The sequence below is a fragment of the Vulpes vulpes genome, chromosome 9, assembly GCF_048418805.1.
Source record: "Vulpes vulpes isolate BD-2025 chromosome 9, VulVul3, whole genome shotgun sequence".
Classification (NCBI taxonomy): Eukaryota; Metazoa; Chordata; class Mammalia; order Carnivora; family Canidae; genus Vulpes; species Vulpes vulpes.
In genome coordinates, this window is record NC_132788.1 from 2917912 (window position 1) to 2930618 (window position 12707).

General features: G+C 58.8%; 1 protein-coding gene across 8 annotated transcripts in view; it reads left to right on the forward strand.

The window, feature by feature from the left end:
* Window positions 1-4029: 4029 nt before the first annotated feature.
* PER2 (period circadian regulator 2) overlaps window positions 4030-12707 on the forward strand; it is a 41923-nt gene continuing 33245 nt past the window's right edge. For 2 of the 8 annotated variants that reach the window (XR_011994105.1, XM_072719013.1), the window contains exon 1: window positions 5937-6643. Coding sequence is in view for 1 of the 8 variants with exons in the window: in XM_072719010.1 (XP_072575111.1) it covers window positions 12513-12662 (150 nt within the window). In the remaining 7 variants the exon portion in view is untranslated. Of the gene's footprint in view, window positions 5221-5710; window positions 5832-5936; window positions 6644-9426; window positions 9657-11797; window positions 12663-12707 lie in introns of those variants that run through there. The other 6 variants (XM_072719011.1, XM_072719012.1, XM_072719015.1 and 3 more) reach the window with 6 other exon arrangements.

Consider the following 12707-nt stretch of genomic DNA (forward strand, 5'->3'; position numbering starts at 1 on the left):
CCCAACTTGAATCATCCACTGCCTTCTGAGTCCAGAGCATGCTGTCAGGGGGCCTCCTTGGATCCCCATCCCCACCAGCTCTCTCGGGGTCTCATGGCCTCACTGGGGTGTCCTAGTTGATGCCGGGGACAGGTATGCCAAATTCCAAATTCCCTTGAGCCCTCGTTCCAAGATGCTGGTCCAGACCACTGACTCTGCGGCGGGGCTCAGGGTCTGTCCCCATCACCTGCCATCTGCTCTGCTCGGCGCCACTGATGTGGCCTCTCACTGTGCAGAGGCAAGCACACGGGCTTTCTGGGGGCTCTCAGGTGCTGGTGGTGGCAATGCCGGGGAGTCCATCTCTCCCCCGAGCCCCTGGCACCCCCGCCCTAAGGCTCCCTCCCTGTGTCAAGGGCCACAGCAGCTGCCATAGTACCACAGGGGTGGGGGCCTCCTATTTGCCCCTCCTCCTCCCTCATAGGGCCCGACCTGTCGAGGAGAGACAGGGACACGGGCACCCAGCAGCCCTCCTGCCCAAGCTCTCCTTCTCGGTGGGCCCGTGGCGGGCCCCAAGCGCCTGTAGTCCAGTCACCCGGGCTCCTGCCTCTGAGCCTCAGGTGACCCACCACCACCCCCTGAGAACAATCCAGTCAAACCCCTTTGTTTCCTCCAAGAAGCTCTGGTCTGGGGGCAGGCGGTATGTCTTCCACATTGGGCAGCAAGGAGAAGCCAGTGAGCCAGGGCAAACGAGGCAGGTAACACACTCTGAGGCCCAGGGCAGAATTTTCCAGAGAAAAAACCTACAGGCAGAGACTGGGGCAGAATTGGCAGGGCCCTGTCATCCCAGGACAGGCGCCGAGGGCCAGCATGGCTGCGTAGACCCGTGGTGGGTGTTGGGACACGTGAAAGGCCCGCATCCCAGCTGTCGGCACCTGTGAATCCTTCGGGTCTTTGAAAAGGAATTAAGAGGGTTCAGGCAGCAGCTGGCCAGCCACGTCGGAGAGGGAGCTCTCCGGCAGGGAGGACACTCAGGGTTCCAGACGGACATTGGAGTTTGGACTCTGGTCACCTGGTTCCCAGACTCCGCAGGGGCGTGGTGGTGAGGGTGGCCAAGAGATCATTCTGTAGACAAAGGTTGACTCTGCCTGGTGATGTAAGACGTGGCCCCACACGATTCCTGGGTGCACCGTGACATCAAGGGTCTTTTGCAAAGGGACGGCGGGGACCTGGACACATGTCCTGTGGAGCTGTGAGGGTGAAGCGACAGCACACATGTGGAGTGTGGTGCCTAACTCGGTGAGCGCATGCTGGGCCACAGCTTGTCACGGGGCGAGGGGTGCCCTGAGGCCTGTGCCGCCTGCCCCCCCTCACCTCCCCGCCGTACATGTGACCTCAACCTCCTGAAGGACCCAAGGCCCTGATGCAGATGGGCCTTGTTTGTCCCCCAGTCTGACACTGCCCCCAGGACCTCCGTGGTTGGGGGCCGCCTGCCTGGCTACCCCTCAGGGCCAACCAACCCCAGCACTTCGGGCAGAGCCAAACTGGGGTGACAGCCTCAGGGACCCCACAGCAGGCAGCGTGCGACTGGACGAGAGACCCTGCCGCGGGGCCTGCACCGTCCCGTCAGGTGGCGCACCAGTCCAGGAGAGAGGCTTCCACCCTCCGCAGACAGAGGCACCTGGGACGTGGCAGTCACCTTGCACACAGGTGGCCCTGTTGGCATGCTGTCTTTCCTGGGGCCCCACCAGGAGACTGAGGGATAGTGGTGGCCCAGGACCTCCAGAGGGGGTGGTGCCGAGCTGCCAGAGACCAGCTGGCCTGTAGGTCAGCCCTCGAGGTCTGGAGGCAAAGGAGTGGCCGCAACTCAGCCTGCCCACTGCCACCCCCACCTCTCTCACCAAAGGGGACACTTCAATACTTGGGGTTTCTTTTAATGGCCTCATGACCAGGAAGTTTGACGTTTTCATCCTTTCTGAAGTGACACGCTAGCGAACAGAGTTTGGGTTTCGGTTAAAACCATGTCTTTTATTTAGAAAGCTGATAATAAAAAAAAAATTTAAAAAAAATAAAAAAAATAGAAAGCTGATAAGAGAAGTCAGTTGGGTACACATTTAATCAGTGGATTCCTACAGCAATCGAGGAGGAGCTTACAATATTTAAAAAAAAAAAAAAGGCAGTATCAGGGCACCTGGGCGGCTCAGTCGGTAAAGTGTCTTCCTTTGGCGCAGCTCATGATCCCGGGGTCCTGGGATTGAGCCCCCTGCTCGGGGGAGGGGGGGAGTCTGCTTCTCCCTCGCCCCCTGCCTGCCACTGTCTACTTGTGCTCTCTCTCTCCACCAAGTAAATAAATAAAATTTTTTTTGAAAGAAGCAGAAACTTGAGCAATAATATTTTCATTCATGTATATCTTTTGTTTTAAATTATAATAAGGAAGTAAGCAAGTCTATACAGATTGTTATATAGTCGAGACAAAGCTATGGTGATTTAAATTATTTGCAAATCTGCAAAAACTAGATTAACTTGGAGGGGTTATTATAAAGTAAATAAATTTCATAAATCAATAAGTGCCATGGATTAAAACCCCATTATACCTATGTATGATTTAAAAGAACCACCACAAACCTCTCAGCAAACTGTAAGAGAAAAAAACCCTTCTCTATCCGATAAAGGCCATCTATGAAAAAGATAAGCACCTAAGGCTGACATCATACTTCACGGTGAAACATCAAGTGCTTTCTCCCTCAGATGAGGAACGGAGCAGGAATGTCTCCTCTGACGGTGGCAGGTGTGTCTGGCTGACACAGTGCCTGTCGCAGAGTAGTTGCCCAGGACACGGCTGGCTAACTGAGTGCACGAGTGGATGAGAGGGTGTGAGTGGCTCTGCAAGGGCATGAGGCCCAGGCATAGAGGCGCCCCAGGCAGGGCCCCGGCATGGGGTGGGTAGGGCTGGGCCCATGGGAACAAACAGGTTGGTAGAAGTGGCCTGGGGGCAGGGGCTCAGCAGCCTCTGGCTGGGAGGCAGGGTGAAGGCAGACACCAGCGGCCAGCCCCTTGCCCTGACAGCATTCCCCAGGCAGCTGGGGAAACTGCCTTACCACCCCCTGTTCTGGCTTCCTCCTCGCCAGCCTGCCACCCTTGGTGCTCATAGTGATTTGCCTGGCCAAGGGTTCTGGGTTAAGGTGACAGCTAACCCAACACATTTCCATTTCCATGTCAGTATAGGCTGACCAGGAAAGGATTCATTCCCAGCACCACTTTAACGCTGCAACACACACACACACACACACACACACACACATATTCAGGATTCTGGGTTCAGTGAGAATGGCACCTATGGACTTAGCCTGGTTCTACGGGTGTCACCTCATCCGCATTGCAAACGATGGATCCGAAGAGATACACTTTGCATACCAACCCCCCACAAACACTTAGACCTAGACAACTATTTATGGAGTGAATGAAAGTTCCCAATAACAAGAATAATAATAATAATGAAAAAAAAAAAAAACCTTAGCTGTAAGATCCTGAAAATAGGTTAGGTTCTGATGGGTTCTAGAGGTCCATTATGTTTTATAGTTTTTTTAAATAATAGATTTCAACATCTTTCTACCAGATTTATGGGTAGAAATAGAAAAGGCTAAATTTAGGGAGGAAATGTGACATGAGGCTACAAGCTGAATATGGAACAGGACCACAGAAAAGCTGAGCGGGAGAAGAATCTCTGTGTGATGTGGATGAGCTGTCTGTTTACTCTTGTTTCCAGAACAATGGAGCTCACCATTGACGTCAATGTACATGAAGGAACAAAAGGCCTTTGGGTGTACACAGGGTGCAGCTGGGCCTGGATTTGCTTGGGGCGTGTGTGCGTTAGGGAGGGGGCGGGAGGGTGTCTAAGTGTCAGTGTCAGAGAAACAGGAGGAGGGCCTCTTTCACCTTGGAGTGTGAGCCACACACTCCACACAAGGGGGGTTGGGGGGGTAGGGCTTCCGGGGGCAAGGGCTGCCCTGATGAACTTGGCATTGGCCCAAGTTTGCATCTGTGTCTGACAAAGTGGAATTCACGACTTGTCAGGGAGAAGGAAAGAAGTGGCTCCTGAATGTGGGTTTGCCTGCAGCAAGAAGAGGCCCAGTGGAGGGAGATGCCAGAGGCCCCTTCAGCCCTTCAGAGCCCCGCCGGCTCCCCCTCCCTGCTGGGACCCTGCATTTTCAGAGCCTGCTGCAGCTGAGCAGCCTCGGAGCCCGCATGCTGCTTCATGTCCTACAAGCAGGTCCCGGGCCTCTGGCCTGTCTGCGAGGACGGTCCCCGGGTACTTTAAATTTTTTTTTTTAATTTTTATTTATGATAGTCACAGAGAGAGAGAGAGAGAAAGAGGCAGAGACACAGGCAGAGGGAGAAGCAGGCTCCATGCACCGGGAGCCTGACGTGGGACTCGATCCCGGGTCTCCAGGATCGCGCCCTGGGCCAAAGGCAGGCGCTAAACCGCTGCGCCACCCAGGGATCCCTCCCCGGGTACTTTAAACAGAAACCCCAGGCTTCACGTGCCCCAGGCAATGCTCAGTGAAAGAAAACCGGCAGCAGCCTGGGTGCTCCAGGTGCGCAGCCTGCATGCTCCAGGTGCGCAGCCTCCGTGCTCCAGGTGCGCAGCCTGCATGCGCCAGGTGCGCAGCCTGCGTGCTCCAGGTGCGCAGCGTGGGTGCTCCAGGTGCGCAGCGCGGGTGCTCCAGGTGCGCAGCCTGCGTGCTCCAGGTGCGCAGCGTGGGTGCTCCAGGTGCGCAGCCTCCATGCTCCAGGTGCGCAGCCTGCGTGCTCCAGGTGCAGCAGCGTCTCCCGCCCGGAGCCCTAGGCCCCCCGCCCCTGGGTCTCTCCGGCGTGCACCTTCGGAAAACCCTCCTTTTGCAGACGCCTTTCCTTGTCGCTCTGCAAGGGCCGCTGCGGGTACCTCTGGCCTTGGTGAACCGACTACTTACATTCCCGCTGCAGGAATGAGCCGGCCCGTGTTCCCTAGTGACGTGGTTGGGAGCGTCATTTGTTTCTCTTGTACCTCCTCCTGGTGGAAAGGACCCTCATTTGCTGAATCCAACACTGCGACACGCGAGCTCAGAAAGAAGAAAGGCCACTCGGGCAGCTGCGGGTCCTGCGGACGCGGAGCGAGGGCGGCCCTGGGAGGCCCGGTGGGCGTGCACCTGCCGCTCGGGCCCGCGGCCTGGGCTCGGCACCGCGGGCGGAGATGAATGGGCGTGAGTAAGTGAATGAACGGGGCCGAGGGAATGAATGGAAGCTGCCCGCAGGGGGCCTCCGGCGGGGCGCGCCTCCGGCCGGTCGCCCACGGCTGCAGCCTTCCAGCGAGGCCGCGGCTTCACCGGCCCCGGCGCCCCGCAGACCACCCCCCCCAGCCCCCGCCGCCCCGCGCCCGGCTCCCCCGGGCCGCGATGGTACGCGCCACTCCGCGCTCGCCCCGCCCACGCCCGCCGGCCGTCCTGAATGGAAGGAGCGGAGACCGGAAGTGGAAGGGACCATCGGGAGGACGAGCGGGGGGGGGGCCGAGCGCGTCGCGTCTTCATTGAGGAACCGACGCGGTGAACATGGAGTTCCATGTGCGTCTTATGTAAAGAGAGCGACGGGCGCTGCAGCCAATGGGCACGCGGCGCTCGCAGGCCCGGCCCCCCCGGTATGCAGATGAGGCTGCGCTCCAGCCAATGGCTGCAGCCGGGGGCGGGCGCAGCGCGCGCAGTCACGTTTTCCACTATGTGACAGCGGCGGCGGCTGCGGGCTGCGCGCGGCTCCCGGCGGCGGCGGCGGGGTCGGCGGCGGGGGCGGCGGACGGACGCGCGGAGCGGCGGGGACGCGGCTCGGTGAGGGCGGGCGGGCGCGGCGGGCGGGCGGCTGGGCGCGGGCGGCGGGCGGGGCAGCCTGGCCGGCTGGTTACGTAACCGGCGGGCTGGGCCTCGGGCCGCGGGCTGGGGTCCGGGCGACCCGCTCGGGGCGGCGGCGGCGGCGGCTCCGGCTCCGGCTCCGGCTCCTCCGGCTCCGGCTCCGGCTCCTGCAGCCCTCGGGGGCATTGGACTCCTTCTCCGCTTAAACCGGCGCGGGCCGGGGTGGGGGGCGGGGGTGAGTACTGCTGTCCCCATTTTGCAGATGGGAAAACCGAGGTCCGGAGAGGTTAGGCTACTTGTCCGAGGCCGGGGCGCCACTGACCGACTGCCCCCTGGAACTGCCGTTCTCTAGATTATTTTTGTTTTGTGGATCTTCCCTCTCCTCCCCGTGCCCCTTGGGGCAACCCAGGGTGGGCGCAGCTGCCCCCGGGGAACATGCAGGGCCCCACAAGGGAGCTGGTTTCCCGCCCGGAGGACAGAGAGCCAAGGCTCAGGCTGGGGAAGGCCGCTGATGGGCACAGGTCTGGGAGCGGTACCTGGACAGCCCGTGGTCCAGTCCCTGTGCCAAGCCAGGTCTTGAACCCTGTGCACAGGGAGGCGCCACCCAAGGTCCGCCCGCTGTGGCTCCCCTGGACCTCCCGGTAATTATTCCCTCTCCCCGACTGAGTAGAAGGGGGTCCCACCCCGATGCAGCAATCACACCATCCTTGGAGGGTGTACCTTGCCTGCCGAGGCCCAGACGTGGACCAGGGGGCCGGCAGTGGCCTGCTTCCGAGCTCCAGGAAGGCCAGGTAAGGGATGGGAACCCGGTTGCCAGGGTTTCTGTAACCTACTCGCAAGAAGGCAGTTTGGAAAGCTGATTCATACAGCAGAGCCAGAAGGTACCCTGGACATCATCCAGGGCAGCACCTTGGCTTGACAGATTAGGACACCGAGGCCCTGACACCTTCTGGGCCCACGCTGTGGCAGGGCCAGGCCCCATCATCCTGAGGGTCTCGATCTGGGTCAGGATGAGCTTCAGAGGTTCTACAAAAGCCTGACATCAGGTGCTGAATGCTGAGTGGGCTGGAATTTGAGGGGAGGAGCCCCAGGTCCCCCAAATGCTAAGAACCACAGCACCATGGCGGAAGCTCCTCGATGAATAGATGAATACTGCTGAGCTCCCGGGTCTGACACTGGCGGCCACTGCCTTCTCCCTGGCTGCAAAGGGAAGACACCCCACCCCCATAGCCCCACCTGGGGGGGTTTCTTGCCCCGGGCTGGGTTTGGCTGAAAATGAACAGGGCTCTCTCCGAAGGCTTTAATTGGAAATTGAGTTTTTATCGAGTTTGTATATACAAGGTAAATCACTTTTTGTAAGTTGTATGTGTAAAATGAGGAAAGGGGCTCCTCTTTTTTTTTTTTTTTTTTAAATGGGAGCTACGTGATATGCCAATGCAGGGATGGCACCGTGGGTGTTCACAGTTATCTGTCACTGGCATATTGGTGTGATTCACTGGTAAGAACTAACGCAGCCTGGCTCTCTGGAGGCTGGGGTGACTCAGCCACCGCTCTGGGCCTCAGTTTCCTCGTCTACACGGAGGCCTCCGATTGGGAAGTCTCCCAGGCCTGTGTGCACGCCTAGGTTTTTGGGTTCTGGTTACTCTACGGGCGATTTCCTCAGGCATCTGTGCCGGAGTCCGAGATGTCTGATGTGCTCGGCTTCAGCTCACGGCACATTCCCCTTTGAGGCGCATCTGTCATGCTTCGAAGGAAGTAGGAAAAGCTCCCCTCATTCGCACTGTTTCTCATGCACACGCTCAACTTGCAGAAAAATACTGGGGGGCACGCCTCTGTTTTTAAATGGCGATGTCACCTCCCCGGGCCTCAGCAACCACAGGCTCTGTCTGGCCACTGAGTGGCTGGCAGGACCTCTCAGCATTCGAATAGTCAAAAGAGGAGAATGACACTGAAAACTAAGCCGAGGCCCATCACTGCTCCACCACCTGCTTCTGCTCCGGGCCGCCGCCCCTGCCCCCTGGGAAGCCGGCCCACCTGCAGACCTGCAGACCCCAGCGGGGGGTGGGGGCTACACAGGGGCCTCTGATGCGCCCTTCCCCTGTGCTGCTCTGTTAGGCCCTGGTTCCAAGTCTCTAAGCCCCACGTCTGTAAGAAGCTTGTTACTGTGTTTCCTGGGCTAGAACAGGCAGGAAGCAGCGGGGGAGGGGGCCCTGCCCCAGCGGCCCCGCAGGCTCCTGTGCTCCCCCCAGGTGCCCTGCAGGGGTGGGAGCAGCTCAGGTGTTCACAGGCACCCAGAGGAGCTCCTTCCCTGGACGCCGAGGCCAGGATGCTGGCGTCTTTCGTTATCGCTGTGTTAAATGTCACGCTAATGCATATTTGAGGCTTTGGAGACAGTTGAGAGAATCCAAGGGAGTCTTAGTGAGCCCGAGAGGAGCGGCTCCCCCGCCGGCTTCCCTTCCATATTTGGACGGCGTTTTCCTCGGTTACCCAGCTGTTGCCATGGAGAGCGCGGGTGTTTATTTAGCAGGACAAACATTTTCTCCAGATTACAGCAGGCTGGCCTCAGGGAATTGGCTCCTACCAGGAAGTAGCAAACATGTTACAATATTTGAGGTTGTAAAATACCACGGGCCCCGAGACAGAGTCCAGACTGTGCGATCCCTGTTACATAAAGTGTGAGGACAGACATAACTGGCCAGGCGGCAAGAAGTGAGGCTGGCGGTGACCCTGGGGGGTGGGGATGGCTGGGAGGGCCACCAGGGGCCTCCGGGGGACTGGTCGTGTGCCGCCTCCGAGCTGGGTGCTAGGGACACGGGTGTACTGGGTCCGGGGCCATACATCGAATGAAGACGTTTCCGTATACATCTTATATTTCTGTTTCAACGCGCGGATCGTCTCAAGCGATTGAAGCACACGAACACTGACTTCCGATTTCCACAAAGAAATGCAGCCCCCCCCCCCCCCCCAGGCTCAAGGTATTGAGGGCGAGAGGCCTTCACCTGCCCTGGGGCCCTGGCGGTGGCCGTGGAGGATGGGGCTGAGGACCAGGGTGTGCTTTCGTTCCCGGTTCTTTTTCACTATTTTTCATGGAAACTATGAATCCATGTGAAAGTAGAGAGGATGGCGTAATGAACCTCCTGAACTCATCAGCCAGCTCTGACGAGCTGGCGCTTGGTCCCTCTCCTTCCATGCCCCCACCTCCTTCCTCCCCCTCCCGTATTAGGGTGAGCCCGTCCCAGACTATGACCTCATTGCGGACGGTGCTTTCTAAATGTTCCTGTGTCCGGTCAAGGCAACCCTCGCTAGTAAGTTGTGGTCACGTGACTAGCGTCAGGGTCCAGGCTTAGCTCCTCCGGTCTGCCCGTTCTCCGGGGGCAGAGCCACTGAGCGGACGTCTGCAAGGGGGCAGCAAGGGGGACTCCCGGGACAGCTGCACCTCAACTACCCTGGCACCCCCTTTTCAGCCTGGCTGTCCTTTCCTTTCTGGGGTCCCAGGGACCCCAGACCAAGAGCACTTCTCCCCAGGGGTGAAAACAGGTTTGCCCAGGGCTCCCCAGGGGCCTGGCAGTGCTGGCACGAGCAGGTGCTCCGTAAACGTTTGTGGAAGGCAGGAGGCAAAGTCTGCTTTGTCGAGCACATCGGTTTTGCCAACGTGGCAAAATGAGGTTGGGCCGTTAGAGCCACTGGTGCTGAGCGATGCATTTTCTGGAATGATGAAGTTTCAGGTGGTTTGGTCGGTTTGTTGTTTCACATCGCTGCCATGCTGGTCTGACCCTCTTTGCGAAGATTTATCTTCCCCCTGAGGTAATCCTGTGACTCCTACTCAATGAGTCCTACTCAGACGGGCCTGGGGTCTGGGAGGGTGGCAAAGCCAGGAGCTCTCTGAAGAGCTAAGAGACAAGCCCCTGGGCATGCATGGAAGCGAAGTGTGTGTTGCCTCCTTCTAGAGCGTGTCTGATTGCCTGAGTCGGGAGTGGCCAGCTGAGCTCCTTGTCCTTTACATACAAGCCAGGGTCAGCTCTCGCAGGCAGCAAAATATCTGCTTTAAAAAAAATTATTTAAAAAAAAAATTATTTTGTTACCCCATCTGTTTTCCTGCAGTGATTGGCAGTGATGATAAAAGCCGGCCTTTGTTGGACACAAGTGCCTTCCAGACACTTGGCACAGGCTGGGCCATTTAACCCTCCCAGCAACCAGTGAGGTGCTGCTTCCACCCCCTTACAGATGAGGAAACAAGGCACAGAAGGCTTGGGAACTTGCCCAAGATCACAGGGTCAGGAAGCAGTGGAACCCGCTGCAGCCTTTGCCATCCAGGGCAGCTCACGTAACCCTCAGCCTTCACAGCTCACTCCCGGAGAAGACCGGCTGCTTGTCCCGGGAGGGGCTGTGGGATGAGATGGATGATGTGCAGGGGTGCTGAGGGGGTGGGGAGGGCAGGAGGAGGAGAATGCCCCCCCCCCGGGCAGCCCCTTGGCAACTCTACCAAACCATAGTAAGAGCCCCCTAAGAGGTCCTGCTTCCACCTTGCCTCCACCCTGTGACCCTGTTAGAGTTTAAGTCAGAGCTTGTTGTGCAGAACTCAGTTTCCCATCTCACTCGGAATAGAGCCAGCATCCTGGCTCTGCCCCTGCAAGGTGCCATGTGATCCAGCTCCGACCTTGGAGTACCCTCCTATCCTCTGCGTTGCCCACTCTGCTCCAGGCTGGTCCATCTTCCTCAAAGGCCCCTGGCTCAGGACATTTGTACTTGCCCCCACCGCCGAGCCTAGAATATTCTTCCTCCAGCACCTTCCTGGCCCACTCTCTCACTCTCTTCAGCCTGTTTTAGTTTGGTTTCTTTTAAAAGTAGAATCTGGGCCAACACATAGTGCTAGCATTTCACTGGGAGGTGCAATCCCAGGGCAGCAAGAGTGAGGGAGCGGAGCTGGTCTCCGGGCCCATGGGGGCCTCGTCAGAAAGGCTATGCAAAAGAAGAGGACGAAGAAGAAAGGATAGAAAGTAAAGCTGCCCGGGGAGTGTGCTGTCCCTCCGGCCAGTTGCTTCAGCGGCCTCTGGCAGCAGCTGGGGAGGTGAGGGGCCACCCCCAGAGTGCGGCCTTCCTCTGAGGCCATGCGCGGCCAGCACGGCCAGAGACTCCAGCCTGCCCCCAGTGTGAAGCCATGAGGCCCGGGGAGTGGAAACCCCGCGGTGGCTGGCAGGAGTGAGGCCGAGGGGCTGTGGCTCAGCACCACGTGTGCGGGCGCAGGTGCAAGGCCAAACGTTGCCATCCACGCGCTGTCTCTGGCCGCACTCGCGGCCTCGCCCACGCAGCCCGTCCTGGTCTGCTCTGATGCTTTCTCTGTAGCACTTGGCCTTCATCGGCTGTCTGGGCCCTTCCCTCATGGGTGGTCTGTCTTCCCCACTGGAACGTAAGCTCCATAGGGGCAGGAAGGACGTCCGTCCCATTCTCTGACCTACACCCGCCCGCAGCGCCGTGAGCTGGAGGAGCCAGTTAATGGATGGAGGGCGGCGCCCAGCCCTGCCAACGTGCTGTCCTAACGGTGTTCTTGTTCCTTTGTGTCCCACACTCTCCTCTGTCCGTGTGTCCCCAGCACAGATGTCCCAGGCTGCGTGTCTTTAACCATATGGGCGGGGACACAGCAGGGGACAGCTCATGGCCTCAGCACATGGGGTGGAGGACGGGACGCCCCGCAGGGGGTGTGGGGCAGCGGGGGGGGGAGAGGTCTGCTGTTTGTGCAGGACAGACAGGCTGTCAGCGGGATGAGTCCTGTGGGCACCAGGGAGCAGCAAGTGCAAAGTCCCTGAGGTCGGAGCTCAGCATCAGGGCCGGGGAGGCGGGCTGCAGCGGAGATGCTCAGGAGGCAGCCAGGGAGGCCTCGCAGGGCTGTAGACCCTCGTGCACTGGGCCGTGCTCGGGGCCAGGGGGAGCAGGGCTGGGCGGGGGCCAGGTGAGGCACAGGCTCCGTGTGGAAGTCGAGGCTGGCACTGGCCAGGGTGCCCACGATGGACAAGGCGACGGTCCTTCGGTAGTTTAGTCACTCCGGACACCACGCTCGTGGGTCTTTGTGCGCACGTGCGGGCATGCCTGGGGGGCAGAGGGGCCCCCTAGCACGGGGAGGGCAGGATCGTAACTCTTGCTGGACATGCCCAGAGGCCCCTCCAGAAAGACCATTCTGTGACCACAGCAGCGCACAAGGTCCCCACCCTGTGGACACCGGATGCCCTCGGTCCTGCTCATTTCTGGTGACCTCATCCTTTGTGTTTTCCTCACGACCTTTTCCTCACGACTGATGAGTGGAGCGTGTCTCCGGGTTCCGGATCTTCGGCGGTTTCCTTCCTGGGAGTAGCCCATTCTTGGTCCTTGGTCTCCCTCTTCCCAAAAGCGAGCACCTTCCGTGCTCTCATCCAGTCGGCTAGAAGGTCCCTGAAAACACTGTGGTCAGGTGTTTTGGTGTTTGGGGTTCTCCGTGACTCAGCGTCCTGATAACGTGCTGCTGTGTAAAGCCGCGATGAGCAGGTGTGTTCCCTGCGATTTCCTCCCCTTGACCACGACCGTGGGGACCGTATCTTCCCGGTATCAACCATGTAGACCGTGTCTTCTGCCCAAGACTCACAGGACGTTCCACCCTCTGTGGGTAACCCGTGTGGTTTCCCTGTTTGGATGTGGGTAGGATTTTTTTTTCCCTTGGAAACATCATTTTACATCAGGACATCGCTAGGCTTGGACTCTTCACGTAATTTTTTGCCTGATATTCAGGGAATCCTTTCACCGCCGGATGCAAATCTGTCTTCAGCCAGGATGGTTTCCTTGGTGCGTATCTTTCGTTAGAGTCTCTGCGTCACTGTCGTGGTGTCT